The sequence below is a fragment of the Anguilla rostrata genome, chromosome 5 (assembly GCF_018555375.3).
Source record: "Anguilla rostrata isolate EN2019 chromosome 5, ASM1855537v3, whole genome shotgun sequence".
Lineage (NCBI taxonomy): Eukaryota > Metazoa > Chordata > Actinopteri > Anguilliformes > Anguillidae > Anguilla > Anguilla rostrata.
In genome coordinates this window covers 575001-596696 of record NC_057937.1, presented here as the reverse complement: position 1 = coordinate 596696, position 21696 = coordinate 575001, and the positions used below count along the sequence as shown (strand labels likewise).

The 21696-nt window shown below is 45.3% G+C and overlaps 1 protein-coding gene across 2 annotated transcripts in view; it reads right to left on the bottom strand.

The window, feature by feature from the left end:
• chrna8 (cholinergic receptor, nicotinic, alpha 8) overlaps positions 1 to 21696 on the bottom strand; it is a 49160-nt gene that overhangs the window by 19329 nt on the left and 8135 nt on the right. For both annotated transcript variants that reach the window (XM_064334503.1, XM_064334504.1), the window contains exons 3-4: positions 11868 to 12007; positions 2264 to 2308 (exon numbers count right to left, since the gene is read on the bottom strand). In XM_064334503.1, the coding sequence (XP_064190573.1) occupies positions 2264 to 2308; positions 11868 to 12007 (185 nt within the window). The remainder of the gene's footprint in view (positions 1 to 2263; positions 2309 to 11867; positions 12008 to 21696) is intronic.

Sequence of the window (21696 nt, the reverse complement as noted above, 5' to 3'; positions counted from 1 at the left end):
TAAAAATGCAGTCAGTCCGCTCAGTTAATCACGCCTGGGCCTGCCTCTGATTGAGTTATCATCATGTTCTCACCCTCTGTGTTATCCAATCACACCGCTCCGCTGCGGCGGCAGTTAGTCTCAGAGCGTCTATAAGTCAGGATTCACACCACAAATCCATCAGAACTAACTAACGCTAATTGGAATGATGTTGGGAACGCATTAAATCCAATTGGAGCAACAGTAATATTTATGCACGCCAGAGGACAATGACAGCGCAACCTTCTGGAGAGCCGGTGATCAGCTGTTAACTGATGGCCTAAAATATAAAACAAATTATAATGAAAATGAAACTGAATTTTTAGAGGTAAATATCCATAGCTCAATAGTTATATAGTCTTAATGCTTGAATGAGCACTAAAAAAAGTTTCAGTGCTGACAATATGTCACATGCAAATGTGTAAATATATACACCAGACACGCTTATGAAATGCTTAAGGACATCTTAAGACACGCTTCAATTCAGATTCACACACAGTATAGGTAGAATCCTTGGCATAAGTATCACAGTAGAATATTCAGTGTTAATTCAATCCAGTTCAAAGAGTCGCAGGATAAAATATATTTTATCAGTGTAAAACTTACTATGTCAGAATTGGTTCTTATGCTGTGAAGGTTTTGGCAGTCAAAAAAGTAGGCACAATATTTTCACCTCTGATGTATTTGCTTATTGATTTTTAAATATACTGCATTTTCCCAGGAGCTGCAGAATGTGTTTGATTAGGAGCAGGGTCCTGGTGGGCTTGATTGATTATTGATGTGTGGCCGATCAAGCCAAGAGCAGTGGCAGCCCTTCTACCGCTGCAGCCGCTGCAGTTTACTGCCAGTCTGTCGGAGAGGCTTGGCTGAGCACGCACTCGCACAGATCAGTCTTCATCTAGTAAGGGAGGTAAGCTGTCCCGTACACGGCCTCGATGTCCACCACAGCTCACTGGAGGATAACAGTGCTACGTTTCTTTTCTTTTCTTTTTTTTAATGCGAGCGTGCGGGTTCTTTCAGGACAGAGGTCTGTTCACACTTATGTCAGATATCAGCCACTTGCAGACATGAACGCGAACAGCCAATGCAAAAAAAATCAGATGGGATCTGAGAAACAAACTGGGATTGAGCATTAAGGCCTGTAAGGTAAGGGGGCAACAGAGGAGGTGACAGAGGAGGCTGATTGGGGAGGAGGGGACCGCGGAGGCGCAATGACTCCTGAGAGCCAGAGGAGCTTGGTCACCGTGGTTACGTGACCATTAACACCATGTTCACGTTGCGCCCACGCTGCGCTACACTTTCAGCGAATGAGAAAGGGCGGCTCGATTACCGGACGCTTTTACAATCGACTGGTACAAACCTAAAGCCAGTCTCAACCTCGTCCGCCTTGGAGCGGTGCTGACAGGTCCAATACCGGCTGGCGATTACACCCTGACCCGATGCCGGGCCCGGCCGACACGGGGTTACTGATGGAGTCGTGGGAACGGGGAAATCGAATTACACCCCCAATCAGCTAATCCATCACTCCCCGAGTGAAAACATCTGCCTGTACTGCAAAACACTCCAGTAAGTAAAGGAGATTCATCTTAATCCTGTAGTTACCTGTGTAACTGCAACGTGACGAGAGAATAAGAACTGAGTAACATCTACATAACGGCATCACACTTAACCCAGAACACCAGTCTTCAGTGAACCTCTCACCTTATTGGCCTGCATCCACACTACATACTCCCACCTCCCCCCTCAGCCAATCACACAAACACATACAGTACTCTAACCTCCCCACTCAGCCAATCACACAAACACATACAGTACTCTAACAGTACTCTAACCTCCCCACGCAGCCAATCACACAAACACATACAGTACTCTAACCTCCCCACGCAGCCAATCACACAAACGCACACACAGTACTCCCACCTCCCCCCTCAGCCAATCACACAAATGCAACATGTTTCTTTATGTAATTATGTGAATCGGCAGTTCTAAAACTCCCGTGGCTGGAGATGATGGACCAGCAGGGAATTTCTCTGCTGATTTTGATTTAAAGTCATCACTGCTCTGATTTCCCCAGTGTGTTGTACTGCAGCTGGTAATTAAGATCAGCGTAATACAGACCATCTACTGCAGGCTACGGAAATGTAGTTTTTCCTCACATATACCAGTCTGAAAAAATAAAATAAAATAAATGAAAATTAAAAATCTCACAGTTGACTCTCAGGAAGATAGAAGCTCTGTCACTCACCAGCTGCAACCAAGCATTAGTCATCAGGACCTGGTTCTTTTCATCCTGTAAAAAAAGAGCAAAAATAATCCATTCAGGGCAAAAAAAACTTTTAATAGTTTTTCACTGCACATGTGGCCTGAAGCAACGTCAGTTATCACATCAGACAATGTGCATCGCAGCCTTTAATAATAAAATGCATGATGTAAATGATGTTTTAGAAAGACAGAATGGTATGAGTATCATTCCACTGAGTCACTTCTTAATGATTAAAATCATTTTCCTTTGAAGACATCAATCACAAAATAATGTCAAGTTATAACAACCCCCCCCCCACACACACCCTCCCCCTTCCTGTAGTGAAAGCAAACAGCATCATCTTCCTCACAGACCTTCATCCATCAATCAAGTGCTAAGGCGAAAGAGGGAGTAATCCTGGCCATGATCCAACAAAGTTCCAATTGTACACAGCCTGGCGGGATAAGCACTGCATCAGCACTTTTTTTAGTAGCAATACAAATGTAAACAGCTTTTTTTTTACAAGTAAGAAAATAGCTAAAAATTCAGAATAAAAACCCAGTCTTGATAATAATAAAAATGGTGAATGTTAAACACAGGAAATGGAACTTGGGATAATCACTGAAAAAAATTAAACCTACACAATAAAACATTCTCACTGATAAATTTAAATATTGTACATACACAGAGTTATACCACTTTCTGAGCCTCTTCTTTAAGTGTTTTAGCTCCTGCAGTTATTATTGCAGACTCTGCAGATGCAGTATTACAGGGACCTGGTGAGCTACTTCAGAAGAGACTGCAGTGCACATTTATTCATAAAGCATCACTCAACGGATCCGCGGGACTTACATTTGGATTTATAAATGCAACGGCCTTTTCCTTTTGTTTTAAAACAGATGGGCAAGTTCAGCCATAGGAAAAAAAAATTAATTTAGAAATGCATTTTTAATAAATGCACTTAGAGTACCTAAATAAAAAAATATTTATAAATGTTTGTTTTTTTTAACCCTCAGGCTTATGGTTCAAAGTTTAGGGAAAGTTTGAAATTTTAATTGTGCCATAAAGATTAAAATGTAAGGTTCACATACAGCTCAAGAGTTTGCTGCCCTACACACCATATCACATCTTCCCGCTTAAAGACATTGTTGACTGAACACAGGCTTCAGGTTTTTACAAGTTCACATCCATAAAATCCATTCTAGCCTAGCACTGGATTTCTTACAGACATCTTTCGCGCGCAGTTATGGTCTGAGATTTTATACGCCAGCTTCAAATCAAATCTCTTGTTATACTCCCCAGAGAACACAAACTGCAGCAATCAACTGGCTAGAATAAAACTGTACTCCCAATATCAATATACCTGGAGTGACTGAGTCCTGAATGAGACCAAAACCAGAATATTCTCAGTTTCACTCTTTTTATTGCACAAGGAAAAAACCCAACTCAAAGCCCATTGTCCTGGAGCCTGTTCCCTGGGCTATTAATGCAAGTCAAATCAAATGTAACCTTTAGAGCAGTCATCCAAATGACCACTGCGATGGGCATAACTGAAAGGACAGGTGCCAAACAGTCCATCTGCTTTCCCAGGGTGCACTGCAACCATGTGACCTTCACATCATGCATGTGCCACGACCACACATCCATGAAGCTCTCACAGCACGGCTGACCTAAAAAGATCAAAGAATACACGGTGCACAGAAAGCTCCTAAATCCCCTGGAGTAAATATATAAATGAAACAGAACTATCCTCAGCCTCCTGTTACAGTCCCTCAGCAGTACTGCTGCATGTGCAGGGGTCCGTTTCCTGTCAAACACCCAGAGAGGCAGTCAAGAACATCTGCTGTTCATGACCAGATACAGATCCTGAGCACCTCACACCCAGCATCAGCCAAACATCGGAAACACTCTCCGACCCAAACAACATGCTGTTCTGCAGACACACAGTGAAACAAGCAAAAACAATCTGCATATTTAAATTTATGGCAGCATAAGAACACACTGTCTGTCTAGGAGCTCTTATCTTCCCGCGAGGAAAATGAAATTCTTCCACGTTTGGCAGTGAGTAAACATTGTTGGGGTGCATACTGATACCACAGAACTGTGTGCGAATCAGCACTTGGGTATCCCGTCTCAGGGGGGCTGGGTGGGGGACGCAGTGAGAGGTGATAAGAGTAAGTCTATTACTGAGGTGATAAAGCATCCACAGAGAATCATTTACTCAAGGAGAACAGAGAATGTTTTTCACTAACAGCCAGCTAGACCATCTGCATGTTAACCGAAGCACTCGAGCTTGGTGTGAGGAGAGATGCATTATTACCTGCCTGCCTCCCTGTATCACCTGAAGTGTTTTACAAACTTTAAAGCAAGACACCTGGTCCTTTAACTATCTACAGGCTTTCAGAAAGATCTCAGGCACACGTTCACAAAGAGCAGGAAAGCTGGTCTAGAATCCGTTTGATATTTATTCTCATAATGGATATGTCCAGGATAGAAACAGGGGAAAGCTAATCCTAGATCAGTGGCATGCTATGCAGGCTGAGGGCAGCGCTGAGCAGTGAAGCAACACTATTTCAGGAACCAGGCATATTTCTGCATTCCCCTAGCGAAGGAAATGTGTTGTCTTATGTCTTGTTTCATCATGTTTAAATGAATAAAAAGCTAATGTTATTCTCCACAGCTTGGCCATGACACAAAAAATATTTACAAAAAGTTAGCTGTAAAACCAAACACAGCTGATTCATAAACGTAGATACCTGATAATCTGATGTCTAATAATACACACCTTACCTTCATATCAGAGTTCAAGCATTTTATAACTTAGTACTGCAACTTACTGCAAGGTAGTTTTAAAAAAAATTATATTTCTCTCCACCCACAGCTCGACTACACACAACATGTTCATGGGGTACGGTGTTGGCCTATTTTAAAGCATGATTTAAACACCTCCGCCTCCACCTCAGCAGTGGTGTGGAATACTGGTCCAAAATGGCTGCCTGGCATGACTCAGGCAATACACTGGAGGTGATTAATGACAGTAGCATTTAAATCCTTGAAAAGGGCAATAATAATAATAATAATAATCTCCATAAAATATACAGTTTAATCTACTATGTTACATATAAACTCCTTATCTAATGTTTAAACTTGCACTGCTGCACCATTGTTTTTGCGAACACTCCAACTCACCATACTGAAATGTTTTTAAAGTGATTAAACATAATCAAATGAACAATAAGTCCCTTCATTTCAGCTCTGTGTGATGGATTGCCCCAGTTTCCTCAGAGGGAAAATTCTCAGACAGATTTGATTTCAATCGCAGGTGCGGTGCCACGTTATTTTATTTAGGAAATAAATTGTTCTGCAATTAATCAAGGAAAAGATGGGTTTAAAAAGAGCTGAGAAACTGTATTAAACCCCAGTCTGCTTTTCAGCTTAGGGAGGAGCAGTAAGGTGCTTTTCACCTTAGGGAGGAGCAGTAAGGTGCTTTTCATCTTAGGGAGGAGCAGTAAGGTGCTTTTCATCTTAGGGAGGAGCAGTAAGGTGCTTTTCACCTTAGGGAGGAGCAGTAAGGTGCTTTTCATCTTAGGGAGGAGCAGTAAGGTGCTTTTCATCTTAGGGAGGAGCAGTAAGGTGCTTTTCATCTTAGGGAGGAGCAGTAAGGTGCTTTTCATCTTAGGGAGGAGCAGTAAGGTGCTTTTCATCTTAGGGAAGAGCTATAAGGTATGTCATCAGGTTGCACAGAAATGAAATGCTGGAAGGAGCTCTTTGCAGGCCTACAGCACACTGCAATGTTCAGGTCTGCCGTGTGAAACAGGCGTGGTGCCAGGAGTCTACGAGCAGGCTGGTTTTACACCAGAGTCAGGCTGCTACCGGATATTTATCAGCATGTGAGAATGAAAACCCTTCAGCATTTAGATTTAGGAAAGTTTTTCACTGGCTCTATATATATTCACAAGGTATAAAATTGTTATTATTATTATTATTATTATTATTATTATTATTATTATTGTTGTTGTTGTTGCCAGGCAGAAAATGTTCACCTGGTCTCCACATACGTACAAGAAGACAGCACTATTGTAAAATGCAATACGGACACATACACTGCAAATGTGTGCCACGCCTGCCAATCAGCAGCGCCTGTCTGTGCATTAGCAGCCCTGCAGTAATGAGAGGAGAGGCTTCCTCTGAGACGATGAGTCACAGTCCGTTCTGTCAGACTGCATGGCAGGGGAACATAAACTTTATTTCACGCGCTGTCAGGCCAGCCAGTCGGGACGTCCCGTAGAGAGGCTAGCCGTTAGCCACCTGTTCCTCCACTGACCCGGGTGCTGTCTCATGCCTCACCAGCTTCTGCAAGCTGAGAACCGAATTCAGAATAATAATGTGGATAATAGCAGTGAGAGCGATGGATTCTGGGACAGATGCAATACTTTAAGGTGAACTGAGAATACTTCACACCCCCCCCCCCACTCCTCCGTCCCCCCTCAGGTGACAATGTTAGACTTAAAACTGCATTAAATATCCCATAATTCCTCCTTGGTGATCATGTGGCAGTGAAGGCTGTACTTAACTGACTCATCCCCCCTGCGGCTGAAAGATAATCAGTGTTCCCTGATTCCACTCGTACATTAATAAGGACAGACACGGCGATAGCAGGACTGAGACTCCAGCCCGTACGTTCGGCGTGTCGATCTAAAGGCCAGCAGCAATACGTAAATGGTGCAAACTGCAGCCGATATTATCATACACACTGGCTTTGACTCTCTGTTCCTTGAAAGCACTATTGTACCAGCTCTCCAGACATGTCTGAACAGAATGGCTTTCACTCCGTACAGAACTTCCTGGGGCCTGATATTCTCTCTCATATCACATTCAGCTCAGCTCTTTACTGCAAGTCACCTGCAGCCGACCCTGCAAGGAGGTTCAAAATGGCCAGAAGATGTTCCCATATTCCCCATCTCCTTTTTCATCCAATCTTTTTGCCTCAGCTGTAAACGGACCTATCAAGGACAGCATGAAAAGCACAGATATGAAACTCAGGACATGAATCTTGGCGAGACCTTTTTGTTATCTGACATCTCTGTCCGTGAAAGGGAACCTGAGGACATCAGCTCCTAACTAAGCCGTGATTCTTAAAGGATGAAGAGAAGAAGCCCTCACTGAGTCTGTCTCTTTAAAGTAAGACTGTCACTTTTATCATTTTTCCTCCTCTGGTATTCCACCATTAGAACTGATCCGATAAAGATGAGGAATCTCTGGAACCATCTGTCCAGGACAGAACCCCTACAAGCACAGTTTCTTCTCACCCATTCCCTTGTAATGCAGTATTTACCGAACAGTGGTTCACTGGGCTAACCCCTGAGCTAGGCTAGGCTCAGTAAACACACACACAACACACTCACTTAGAGCTCACACTCGCTCTTGTTTATTTTTTCACACTCGACAGTACCGATTACATCTCAGTTAGGCCGAGTAATGAGCACTGGATGAAAAATCACGCACTTCCGTCCTCGTAATACGAGCTAATAATGAGTCGCTTAACGCTGCTGAAGTTTGCCAACCGTATGTGCAAATCGCATTAAAGCACTAAGTGTGAAAAGATTGCCTCTTTGGTGCTACGAAAGTTCATCTTTCAGCCAGATGAGCCTGAACAATAGGCACAATAACCTTCCAATGACTCAGAGTCACACAGCACGCATTGAGCCTGGCCACCACACGGGCAGCGTTAGACGCTAAAATGCTAATACACCCTCTGGAGCTGCATACTTCATTTTATTTTATTTAATCTTTAATTAACCAGATTAAAATCTCTTTTACAGGAGAGACTTGACAAACTGAGTGGCAGTATGCCAATAGAAAAAAAAACATTTACACAACAGCGCAAAACATAATGAATGCATAAAATTAAAAATCTCAGAAGCACTTGCATATGAACCCCGTGGCCATTGGTCTCCAGGGGAAACAGTGTCGGCCCACTGCCCACTGGAGGTTTTGTGACCGGCCTATCAGAGCGACCTTGCAGAGCCTCACTTCTTTTTTTATATAATGTGATGAGAAAAATCCAAACAATATTTTTTGTATGAACAATTCACGGTAATAGCACTACATTTCAGGCCATTAACCAATTGCAGCCAACGAACAATTACCTAATGTATCAAACTTTCCACTTGGAGCTGTGTGGAGATTGGACAGGAATGACTGGTGTAAGAGCAGTGAGGTCCATCCCAAGCTAGTGCCTCTCTGGAAGCAGTATATCTTAGGAATTCACTGCAGTAGTGATGCAGGAAGGGGGACGTGGAGTTCAGTCATTTATTCCAGGTCACGCAAGTCTTTTCCGATCAGTCTTCCCTCTCTTTCTCTTTCTGCGCAACTTCTCTGTTAATCTCTCCTCGCCCGCTCCGTCCCCGACAACCATCCCCCACCCCGCCCCACCCCACCGCCTCCCCCGCCTCCTGTGCCAGCTAGCGTCTGGGCTGCAGCAGCTGCCCGCGCACACGCACCGATGAGGAGGAAGTCACGCGTTCCACAGTTTCACAGCTTCCCAGTCGTGGCCTATGGGCTCCCCGGCCATCTGGAGCCACAATGGAGGCCTGAGCCGGGCTGAGCCGAGCCCAGGGGTCCCCACTCCGCTGGAGTCTGACCTGAAGCCCAGCTGCTCACTCGTCTGCACTGTGTCACCCACTTTGGTTTCAGAGTGCTCTCCTGGGACCAGAAGGTAGCTGTAGTATCCTTAAAATTAATTGAGCTTATACAAATGTTAAAAACACCATACAGGGAAAATATTTTTCATCTAAACATTTTTTTATTATTTATTTATTTTAGATGTTCATTGTAGTGTCAGTTTCAGAATTTTGTTCTTGAGGTGTCCCCTACAGTGGACAAAAATGAGGGTCTTAGGAGGGTGTGTGTGCAACACAGCAAGGACAAACATGGGAGGGAATGCAAATAAGGACATATCACTGAGCAGCCATTCCAATTTAAAAATACTATTCAAGAAATTTCCCAAAATGCACTAAGAAGCTCTCAATTCCTCATTGAAAGTGAAGCGGGAAAATGCATATCATAATTACTCTGGATCTTGGTCTGAGATAATGTGAGGGGAAACCAGCTCTTTCAGGCATGGCTGGAAGAATGAGAAGGATTAATTACCCCAGACCTGAACATCTGTGGAGATGTCTCATACTGAACATCTGCATTCCATAATTACTTCCCCCTGTTCTTCCTCTCATTACTGCAATCACAGGACTCAGAGCACAGTTTAATGCACAGGAGCAGCCCCCTTCTCAGCTGTGTTATAATGGAACTCACAGATTAAATACGCAGTTTCACTGCATCATAGATTAAAGGACCTTTAAACGATAGTCTAATATATTATGATACGTCTCTGTTCAAAAATCTAATTCTGCAGTTAATTTTTTAAAAATGATTTTTTTCTCAGTATTACTGTATCGTATCTAAGCATAAATAAATCATTTTTAAAAAGTGCTTTCCTGAATTTTTACTGATTTGCATTGTCTGAAGATTCAGTACCACGACTGAATTTTGAGTAAGTTTTTTTGAGTAAGTTGTGTGAGTGTGTTTTTGTATTGATCTTGACGCACATGCTTTGCTATAAGAAATGCAATATTTATGATAAAAAATGCAGCTCTGGAAAGTGCTTCTGGCGAGGCTGTGGCTGGTCACCTTTAATCATTCTGAAGAGCAGGCAGCGGCGGCGGTAGGGAGAGGCAGTTAAAAGCTCCCTTACACCCCCCCCCCCCCCCGTGTGACGGGCCTGTGCACTTTAAACCCCGCCCACAGTGAACATGTGACTCATTAGGGCCCACGGTCACGCTTCGCGGGTCTGAACACGCTGTCGGAACACGCCAAGCGTGCGGCGGAACACACATGCAGCCGTGTGGGTAACACGCTTTGGGCTGCGCGCGTTCAGCCATGCGTGTGACCCGCCCTGTCCATCGCCAGAGATCGGGGGGGGCTGGGGGGGGTCCAATCTGCCTTCTGAGAAATCCACCCTCAGGTTGGCAGTTCCCACCATCCCCCCCCACCCCTCACACCCCCTAATCACGCGCCATCGTGTCTATTGCATGGGGTTTGGCGGCACTGACGGACACAGAACACATGACTGATCAGCACATCCTGTTCCACTGAACCCTAAACACCCTAAACGCACACATCTGTCCCCTCCTCTACAGACAGACGCGTATTTTACTGGACAAACTGACGACGATGCGTCCATAGTGCCGCCTCCATGTCATTCAGCGACTATGAGACGTACGCTGTCGTTCCCGACAGGCCAGTCTTCACATACCCCACAGTCAGGGCCTCTATCTGGGGTCTGTGAAGCCTGTCACCTACCCCACAGTCAGGGCCGCTATCTGGGGTCTGTGAAGCCTGTCACCTACCCCACAGTCAGGGCCGCTATCTGGGGTCTGTGAAGCCTGTCACATACCCCACAGTCAGGGCCGCTATCTGGGGTCTGTGAAGCCTGTCACATACCCCACAGTCAGGGCCGCTATCTGGGGTCTGTGAAGCCTGTCACATACCCCACAGTCAGGGCCGCTATCTGGGGTCTGTGAAGCCTGTCACATGCCCCACAGTCAGGGCCGCTATCTGGGGTCTGTGAAGCCTGTCACATACCCCACAGTCAGGGCCACTATCTGGGGTCTGTGAAGCATGTCACATACCCCACAGTCAGGGCCGCTATCTGGGGTCTGTGAAGCCTGTCACATACCCCACAGTGCATCAGGTTTGACCATCTCCCTCTCAGAGGTGTGTGTGTGTGCTGTTATAGAGCCTGGTTATTAACATGTGTGTGTGTGAGAGAGTGTGTGTGTGTGTGACGTTACGCAGCCTGGTTATTAACGTGTGTGTGTGTGTGTGAGGTTATTAATGTGTGTCTTTGTGAATGATAGTCACTAGGCCAGCAGGAGAGCGGGAAACAAACAGCCCAGTGCAGCATATTAAACCACACCCGCCAGAGGGAGAGCCCTTTGGGTAAAACAAAACTCTGCTAAACACAACATTTCCATTCCAGTGGCCTCCGAGCCCGGGTGACTAATGAGCAGTGGCATACGGAGCGCTGAAAAGCACATTTACACATTCTGGGGCTTTTTGAATCGGTGACTCAATCCCAGAGGGGCACTGGGCAACGTGCCAGCAAACAGATTTTTTTGCAGCATATTTCTAAATACAAATGAGCACTTGTTGTACATTTCCGGAATCATTTCACAAATATATTTTTGATATCACTGGTATGTAATGCTGGGTTACTGTGTTAACTGCTAAAAAATATTATTACTTCCATTGTCACAAAAAAGACAAACCAGTAATCTCAATATATTGGATACCCATATATGTAAAAAATATATTTTTTTATATTAGACTAGATTACAGTGCTGTCCTCCATTAGAGATATTCTCTCAGTGCTGTAAGTAGGCCACCACAAAGAAAATAATTTACTCCCACCTGCATACTTTCACACTACTGCATCCAAGAGTAAATTCCAAATCATGTTTAAAAAAATAAACATCACTAACGATCACATAACCCTATGAAACCTGGGGACTTCAGTAATGAGGCGAGAGGTACTCGGTGAGGTACCCACCACATCGATGATCTGCAGCAGCGTCAAACCCAGCTCCACCAGCAGGGGCGCCGAGTCGTTCAGGACCGGCCTCTCCAGCCGGTTGTAGTTCTTCAGCAGGTCGTTGTACAGCTTCCGCTGGTACTCCCCCTGGAGAGAGCCTGCCGCAGGAAAAACGAGGGGGGGGGGGTGCACACATCAACAGGACAGCAGCACACTGCATGACAACAACGTTGACCATGACAACATCCGGCGATGGCAAGTTAACAGGTTGTATGTTCTCCATGCATCAGGGACCTGGATCTTTAGCACAGTAAGGTAATCTAGTCACATTTCCACACTGTGTCATCATCAGGCTAGGAACGAAGGAGCTAGTGAGCCCCAGCAAAGATACAAGGCTTTCACAGATCTTCACAGAGCTTCACAGAGCCAGCACACAGGCTACAAGGCTTTCACAGAGCTTCACAGAGACAGAAGTGCTGTGGTACATGGCTTTCACAGAGCTTCACAGAGACAGAAGTGCTGTGGTACATGGCTTTCACAGATCTTCACAGAGCTTCACAGAGCCAGCACACAGGCTACAAGGCTTTCACAGAGCTTCACAGAGAAAGAAGTGCTGTGGTACATGGCTTTCACAGAGCTTCACAGAGACAGACGTGCTGTGGTACATGGCTTTCACAGAGCTTCACAGAGCCAGAAGTGCTGTGGTACAGTGGGACTGCACTCATACAGTAGGCATGCTGGGTACATGGGTTTCACAGAGCTTCACAGAGTACAGCAGAGCTGCACTCACACGGTAGGCATGCTGGGCCCTGTTTGTGAGAACATGATTTCCTCTCAGTAACTGGGGCTGTTTAAATCACACCAGGGGAGAAATGGCCCTGCATTATTAATGAGGCTTCTGGGGTCATATAGCCCAAGGCTGTGTGCTTATGGGTTTCACACTCCACCTGCCTGGACAAATAGAAGGTAGATGATGCCTTCATGGCTGTGGTGTGTGCTTTCCATCTGATTAGAAAGCGATTGTGTTGTGCTGTGAGTGAGTCAGTGTTTGGGACCGACTCAGTGTTTGGGCTCAGCTCAGTGTTTGGGTCCGGCTCAGTGTTTGGGTCCGCCTCAGTGTTTGGGTTCAGCTCAGTTCTTCACGCTTTAAACAGGCTGATAGTGTAGTGTCGACCTGTTAATTAAGTACTGAACTGTCTCATAGTGTGTGCTCTCAATAAACATGCAGCACTGTATCAATCATTCTGGCTATGAGATTAAACAGAAGAGACAGACATGCCTGATAGGCTACTGCAGCTTGAGAACTGGATATGTAAAACATACAAACACATTTACATAGGCTGTATATGTACACAAACCACAAATGCATCATTGCATGAACATGTACAGACATACATACACAGACACACACACAAGCACACAGACACACATGCACCAATACATACACACAGCCCCATATGTGCACACTCTTGGTCTGCTACTTTATGAAAGATTGAGTGGTCTATACAATACTCTCCCCAGTTTTTACATAAAGGAAACATTCACAGCTCGTTCTACATTCGTCAGTTAACCCCAGGCATACGTGCTAAGACAGACAATGTGAAACCATATTACTCTGAGTGAAGAGGAGAACTAGAAGCCTCTTTGTGGTCCCTGCCCCCCCACCACCCCCACTCCCGGAGGAATACAACATTTCTCTGTGCTGGTTCATGTGTGAAAAATCGCTTCTGGCATGAAACCTTACGGACAAGAGTAATATTACTCTTTCTCTTATTCACAGATGCATGAATATGCTTCTATATTTACCTTTCTATTAATAGTTGGCTTAAACAAATGTAACACCAAAGCGTAAAAAACCATCAGAACAAAATGTACAACTGCAGCACAGACAAAGACAAATTTGTTGACCTCTTTCTTTCAGTCTCTCTCCTCTCTCTCATGCATGCACGGACACACACACACACACACACACACACAGACAGACTCTTCTTCTGTGTTTTTTGCAGGTATATAGTATACATAGACTGACAAAGTCTCAAGTTATGCATCTAATGTGCGATTCAAATCTGCATTCCCATAGTCCATCGCTCATCAGTAAATGGAGGCTCTCTAGGAGTTCCAGGAACCAATCAGTTAAGTTTTAAGTAAACAGTGTCTGCTTCATTACACAGGACTTATGGGACATAAAGGAAACCTTCATTATTTTATTTAGCTGCATGCCAAGAGCTGTGAACAGCCAATAACACTGCTGAGAACACTTTGGACCGGATACCTCCAACTTCTTCCTTTGGCTATTTGACTTCTGTGAGAAATGCAATATACAATTTTTTTCTACCAGGACAAATTAAAAAAATTATAAAATTGTCCCAACCCAGTCCTGGTTTTGTTATTATTATTATTATTATTATTATACGCAAATTTATTTATTGACTGTGACTTCTGAAAGTAATTAAGCTAAACATTTTCATTTGATATGTTTTTTTCCATGCCCTATGAAATATAATTAAATTCATAAATATTTAATCTGCCATTCAGCTGCAACGATTAGCCTTCCAGATGAAAAAGAGTGGCAAAAGTTTACAGTTGTTTTGTATTTATGCTTTATGATCACTGTAATGGATCGATTACTGCAATGGAACCTGCCTGACAGGCAGCTTGGTGCCAGCCTGAGTGGCTGAGAGCAGATAAAATGCTGGTGCAGATATTACAGCAGTCTAAACGCACGCAGCATTAGGCCTGATGAGCTGGAAAGCTCTCCATTGGTCATTAGCTGCCCTACCCTGCCCCAGACTGCACTCTCGGGGGCAGGCACACTTACCCGTGAGAGGACGGGGTTGTGTGAACAGATCCACCTCTGCCTGTAATCACGGCCCTTTTGTGATGTCATAATGGAAGCAGTGGCGGGGCTGGATGGGGTTGTGTGAACAGATCCACCTCCGCCTGTAATCACGGCCCTTTTGTGATGTCATAATGGAAGCTGTGGGGGGGCTGGAGGGGTATGTCAGCTCGAGTTCCACCGCCTCCTCTCAGCAGCGGCTCAGCCAACGGGAGCCTCGCCAAGCACTCGAGAGTCATTGACTCCCGGGAGCATCATTACGGTTGAACTTTTCCTGCCACCCACACATGGTGTTTTCCATTGAAAACAAAGCAGTGGCAATGTCTGACATTTACAGACATTACAGCAGCTTGCAATGGTGGAAATGCAGCTCATGTTTCTGGTTTTGGGCAGTGCAGTGGTGCAGTGGTGCAGGGGTTAGCACTGTTGCCTCGCAAGAAGGAGGTGCTGGGTTTGAGTCCTGGCCTCTCTGCATGGTGTTTGTGAGGGTTTCCTCCAGTTTCCTCCCACAGTCGGGTTAAAATCAGTGAATGAGAATTTGCTCTCAGTAGACCGTCCTGGTTAAATAAAGGTCTGTTGGGCAGACTGTTTTCAGCAGGTTGCAGGGAACGATGCTGGCTGCGCTGCAGATGCAGCTGTAACAGACCCAAAAGGTTGCATCGCACAGATGTGAGCAGGGGGACCAGGGGGACCAGGGGGACCTCTGTTATAAAGGGACCTGCAGGCAGAGTGCAGGTAGCACCATGATTCCCACCTGGAGGAACCAGGAATAAATACCCTTTCAGGCCGAGGTGTTTCACACAGGGGAGCCACATTACTGACTGCGGTGGAAACCGCTCTTCATCTGAGACTGAATAAAACAACATCAGGCTGGCGGGTCGATGAGTGGTGGAGGAGCTCGCTGTTTGTTTCTCGCTCTGTATAACTGAGGATGAAGCTGAATGTTAAAGACCCTGAGCTGTGTATGATGTTACCCCCTGCGTCCCCGGCGGGTACCAATCCAAACGTGGAGACCCTTCCCTCTGTTACCTGCCGTACTTTTTTCTCTTTCTTTGCATGTTCTTGTCTTTGTGTCCTTTGTTTCGGGAATGTCTCTCTGCTCTTTTCCCCGCGAGGTTTCTCCTGCTCCTCTCTCTGAATCCTTATTTATTCCCTTCTGTACCATATCTGCTGGACAGAAAACTCTCTGAAAAGCAGCTTTCCAACTCTGAGCCCAAAGGCCTCTGCTTCTGTTTATCTCCTATTGCAAATTGATTTGTCTTGTGCGCCGGACGGTTTTAAAATGTCTTTCCTGTTACGGCATCGTGTTCAGTATAATAACGCAAACACAGTCATCACATTATCAATCTGTTCATCGCCAGACTAGTGGGGATGTCGTTATGTCCTTGTGAGGTAAATTATGAGGCTGAGTGAGAGGAGCAAAGCAAAGCTCTTCCTCTTCCTCACCTCCAAAAGTAACCGTAGGAAACAGAGCAGTACAGTGCGGTATCTTTTAGAAAAGTATCAGTATGACATAAATCAAGGAGAAAACTTCATGGCACTTCTCTTGTCTGTTAATGAGACTTGTTCCTTATACCTGCTGCCTCGGCGGGGTCAATACCAGCCAGTGGTCTTGTGTGGCTGCAGATGTCATTGTAACCACCATACGTGCTTCTCACAGTCATTTGCTCCTCCAGTCAAGCCATTTGGTAGGTTTTAAAACCAGAGAAAGATTATCTACAGATTACAGGCTTAGAAGAGAGAGAGACACACACATACACATAGAGAGGGAAAGAGAGAGAGAGAGGGAGGGAGAGAGAGAGAAAGAGAGAGAGAGAGAGAGCGAGGAAAGCTCTGAGCCTATGAGCTTATGATCTGGGGTCCCGGACTTTAGGAAGTTCTTGAAGTCTGCAGCAGCTCTGATGCTTCACTGGCGAGACCACCAGGTTCACAGCAGCAAAAAACCCCAGAAATCCGCTTTGATCTACGGATCTGAGCAGAGATATTATAAATATTATAATCAGCCGGGCTGGCTGCGAGCATAGCTCCCACAAGATGCAATCGAGATGTTTCCAAAATTCAGGAATCACATCTGGGATGTCAACACCCCCCCCCACCCACCTTTTTTCACACTCATTGCTGCCAATTTTGTTTTTAAAGACGCCCCCAGATGAGAGCCAGGGATCACCCTCACACCAGGCCAGCCAGCACCATGCCAGTCTGTGCCAGTCTGTGCCAGGCATGCCCGCCTCCATCAGCCCGTATTGGGGTGAGCGCTACTGCAGGAGGGGCTCATTATAAGGCAACTTCTCTGCTGACCGGAACGACCTTCCCTAACCGGCCAGAACGACCTTCCCTAACCGGCCAGAACGACCTTCCCTAACCGGCCAGAACGACCTTCCCTAACCGGCTATGAAGGCCGATCCGCTGACTGCTCCCCACAAAACTCGGCTCGATGCTTTGATTAAAAAACTCTTCCCCCTCTTTTACATCACTGATCCTGAGGCAAGCACCATGGCAGAGGAGCTCTACGAGTGTAACTCTGCCGATCTCTGGCTGCAGTGATTCTTGCATCTCGCCAAATCATTAAACTGTGAATTGTAGAACTGTACATTGTGTTATTTCTCCTCGACAGTACATGAGGTTTTCCTTATGCAGTGAATGATACAGAAGCTACGATCCTCCACAGAACCTCCAGTAAGTCTGCGAGCGCAAGCTGAGAAAGGCTTTGAAACTGTACTACGTCCTTAATATACTTCACGCCAGCATTATCCGTGGAGAAGCACTGATACACTAAGAGCTGCACTCCTCAGCCTGACTGTTAACGAGCCATTTAACGAGCTCCGTGAACCCCGTCAAAATCAAAGGAGACAAAATTAAGTTGTGCAACTTAGGACAAAAAAAGCAACCTGCCGTTAAATTTGAATTAGCTGGCGTGCGATAAGCCTGAATTAAAGAGACGTCCGATTCCCAGTGAAAAATAGACTCATAAAACGTCTCGGAGGAGGGGGTGTAAGCCTTGAGCTCACCCAGAACACCGGTACTATGACCCCAACAGCAGATAACCCGCATCCCAATCCCTCCCTAACTCACCACGGTACCATGACCCCAACAGCAGATAACCCGCATGCCAATCATTCCCTAATTCACATCGGTACTATGACCCCAACAGCAGATAACCCACATCCCAATCATTCCCTAATTCACATCGGTACTATGACCCCAACAGCAGATAACCCACATCCTTATGGATTATTTTTTGACCTGGACATTAAAAAATATTTGGACCGCTTCTTATCCCCTTTCTTCGCTCTGATTTCTGAGAAAGTGAATTATGAGAAAAACCCCCAAAATAAACCCCATTTCTGATTAAAATAAGAGGTCACAAGCCTCCCTTTCATCTGGAAATATTACACTTTACTCAGTTTTATAAAAATGAAGTCTTTAAACTCATTTATATTCAACAGGGGTGAGTATGAGAAATTTGAGATTGCTTTCCAATTCATTTAAGTTAACAAGGAAATTTAATTTACCCGTTAAACCTACATGATGGGTTTTCTACGTGAGAACAATTCAACTTAAGAGCATTAAGTGCTTTAAATCACCTGTAGTACTTGTGTTTTTTTTTTATCATGCCTTATACCTACAAGTATGTACAAGCACTGGAGACATGACACCACCGCTGTAACTGCTTTGGAGCTATTGAAGTGTACTGCCCTTCTTTACACCACAAACCCCTGAATGACCTTTACCTGCCATCATTACAGGAGTTAGAAACTCCTCTAAATATCTAAAATATACTTCATTGCACACAAAAAACTGTCTAGACTAGCTGAAAATATACAATAAAACTGAAAGAACATAAAAAGACGGAAAGAGAACTATCCCTTTAATCATTATGTTTATATATACTTGTTTCTTTTTTTTTTTTTTTTGTTTGATTGGCCTTGCATTTCCAAACTTTTATAACCCATTAAGGTGAAAAATCACAAATATGTGATTAGAATGCTCTTAACTGAACATTCTAATGCTGCTGTAACAATCACTGCTGGTGACTGAAAGCAACAGAGTTCCAGAACACTGGCTGGGTTTAAGTCTAAAGCTTGCGTGGGGCTTTCAAAGCAGTGATAAAGCTCACAGGACTCTGAACTGAGAATAATTAAATGACCTCGGACAGGCACTTCAGGGGAGCTCACTGTACACTCTCAAAGGGGGCATTTTGGGAAAGCCCTGCACAAAGCCATACTGCTGTGTGCTTGCACAGCAGATGTCCTTATCTGGGGTCACGCGAGGGCTTCCACTGTGTTCCATCTACACAGACGTGCTTCGGCTGAGGCAATTCAGGTTAAGCAAGCAGCCGAAGGACACTGCAGTACCCCATCTGGGATCGGATCTGATCCTAAAACCACAGCTCCCAGCTGCCTCGGTAATCACGGCCATTAAACGCAGGCAGGCATGTTGGCGTTGCATACAGGACATCCAATCAGAAAGAGCTCTACCTTTCCATTGCTTACGCAGATACGAAGCATTGCAGTCTGATCAAAACCGCCTGGCTTTAAGTCAATGGGGCATAGAGGGACAAAGTGACATCAGCAGAATTCTGTTTGTGCTGCCAGTGAGGAGGTTTGTGGGTGAGCATCAGCCTGTTCCAGCATCCCATCTGCACGGCCCCACAGTGTGAGCAAGGCCTCTGCCAGAGCTGAATGTGCCGAATGACAGTCAGCAGGCTTCAGGAGGGAACTCCGCGTAAAACCCGCGACCAAATCGCATTTTCACACCCTGTCCTTTTCCACCGCCTGGCTCTCAAACTTCAGCGCAGCCAAATTGAGTACACAGCTCATTGTGTGATTGCAGTTATCCAGCAGATTACTGGAATGTTTGATCACATTTTTTTCTCTATGACTTGTAACCCAAATACTTGCAGATTTGTTTTCCATGTTTGCAGTTTTTGGCAGTACACTTCCTCCCCATCTGTGCCCCTATTCCTCACTCTCCCCTGCAGTGAGGGGCTCGGTGGTTTTGTCCAGATGCACCTACGCCAGTACTTAATTGCTGTCCTGCGTAATAAAGGCTTTGAACGTGATGTTTTTCTGCAGTCTGATTCTGCTGAACTGCATTTGACTGCTCCATGGATAATCAGTAGGGCCTGTAAACAATTAGCATTCGAGAGTGAGCCTTCTAGTTTCCAAAGGCAAACGGCAGTTCAGCCCGTTCCTGGATCTATATTCTACTGCAGTCAGTAGAACATTAGAATAATGGCTCGAGTCAATAGTTCCTATCACTCTATTTTTCTGCCTGAAAAACATTTGAAACCAATTTTCATGGTGAAATCACCCTGGAATTCAAATGGAATTGGGTTGGACCCCCCTAAAAGGGTATGAGGACTCCCAAATTATTCAACAGGTCATGTCCACCATTGCCATCCTCTTGGGGCAGCTCAGAAAAAGGGGCCATCACAACATTTAAGAGTTTGACTGTGATTATGTGACAGATCGCATGACTGCATTATTTGATCAAAACTATGGCTGGCATTTGAAAAGAAATGTTTTTAATGATGATGAAAAGATATTTTTTTCTTGAGATTTTTTAAGTAAATAATAAAAGACAAAGTTTTTTTTTCTTATTTCATCTGCAATCTGTCAAAATACATAAAATAAGCCATTCTGTTCACCTCAGTGGATGTACACTACTTGGTGGTGATGTGTAGGAAGGCATCTAGTGAATAATGATGCCAGACTGAAATTCTCAGTTATACACTGAGGTTGACAGGATATTTCTGCCGGGTTCTGCAGTCTGCTGAATTCTCATGCTCCTCACGATCCCGTTACCTGCGCTCACAGCCGATATCACCTCAGATCTCAGCTGGACAGAACCGCAAACGGCTGTTCCTCCCTCAGACATGCAGCTCAGGGGGCAGATGGATAGCATTAGCCACGGACAAAACAGCCCGTTTCACCCAGAACATCAGCTCTTACAGAATTCAGGAAGTTCATGTTACAGCACAGAACACAAGGTTTCCATCGGGTGGCCAAAACTCAGGTCCGATACTCATTATGTAGTTATTCATAGCTACAAACACATGAAGTCCAGTTCACACAGTAAACATAGGCCAGGTCAGAAAGGTTATACATTTATAATACATTAAGTTCTCTTGTGCTCAGGGCCTGATTTACTGAGACCATTAGCATGCGAAAACCCTTTTAACACAAGCAAACCCAATAACACAACCAATGATTGGTCCAAAAGAAACACCATGACCAATCACTGATGATGTTAGTGGTTTTGTGTGCGCTAACAGGTTCAGACTATAGAGTACATACTCATTGCATAATGCCCTGCTTAGCGGCTCTGCAGAGAGCATTAGGACACGCACATCTGCATTAAGGCTGGAAATCTCTGGCTTAGCGGGAAATTCAGGTTCTTTAGCCTTTTGAATCACTGGCCTAAAGGACAGCTGCCGCACGCAATGCTGATGTGAAGCAAAAAAAACAAACGCAACCGCGGAAAGAGGAGCGAGGTTTCTGCCACAACCGCCATCGCCACAGTCTGAGGCACGCGCGAGAGAGAGAACGGGACGGGTCACGCACTGAGCAAAGCCATCAGAGCCCCGCCCCTTTACACAGATCAGTGTGAGCAAAGCCATCAGAGCCCCGCCCCTTTACACAGACCAGTGTGAGCAAAGCCATCAGAGCCCCGCCCCTTTACACAGATCAGTGTGAGCAAAGCCATCAGAGCCCGCCTTTACACAGACCAGTGTGAGCAAAGCCATCAGAGCCCCGCCCTTTACACAGACCAGGTGAGCAAGCCATCAGAGCCCCGCCCTTTAACAGATCAGGTGAGCAAAGCCATCAGAGCCCCGCCCCTTTACACAGACCAGTGTGAGCAAAGCCATCAGAGCCCCGCCCCTTTACACAGATCAGTGTGAGCAAAGCCATCAGAGCCCCGCCCCTTTACACAGACCAGTGTGAGCAAAGCCATCAGAGCCCCGCCCCTTTACACAGACCTGTGTGAGCAAAGTCATCAGAGCCCCGC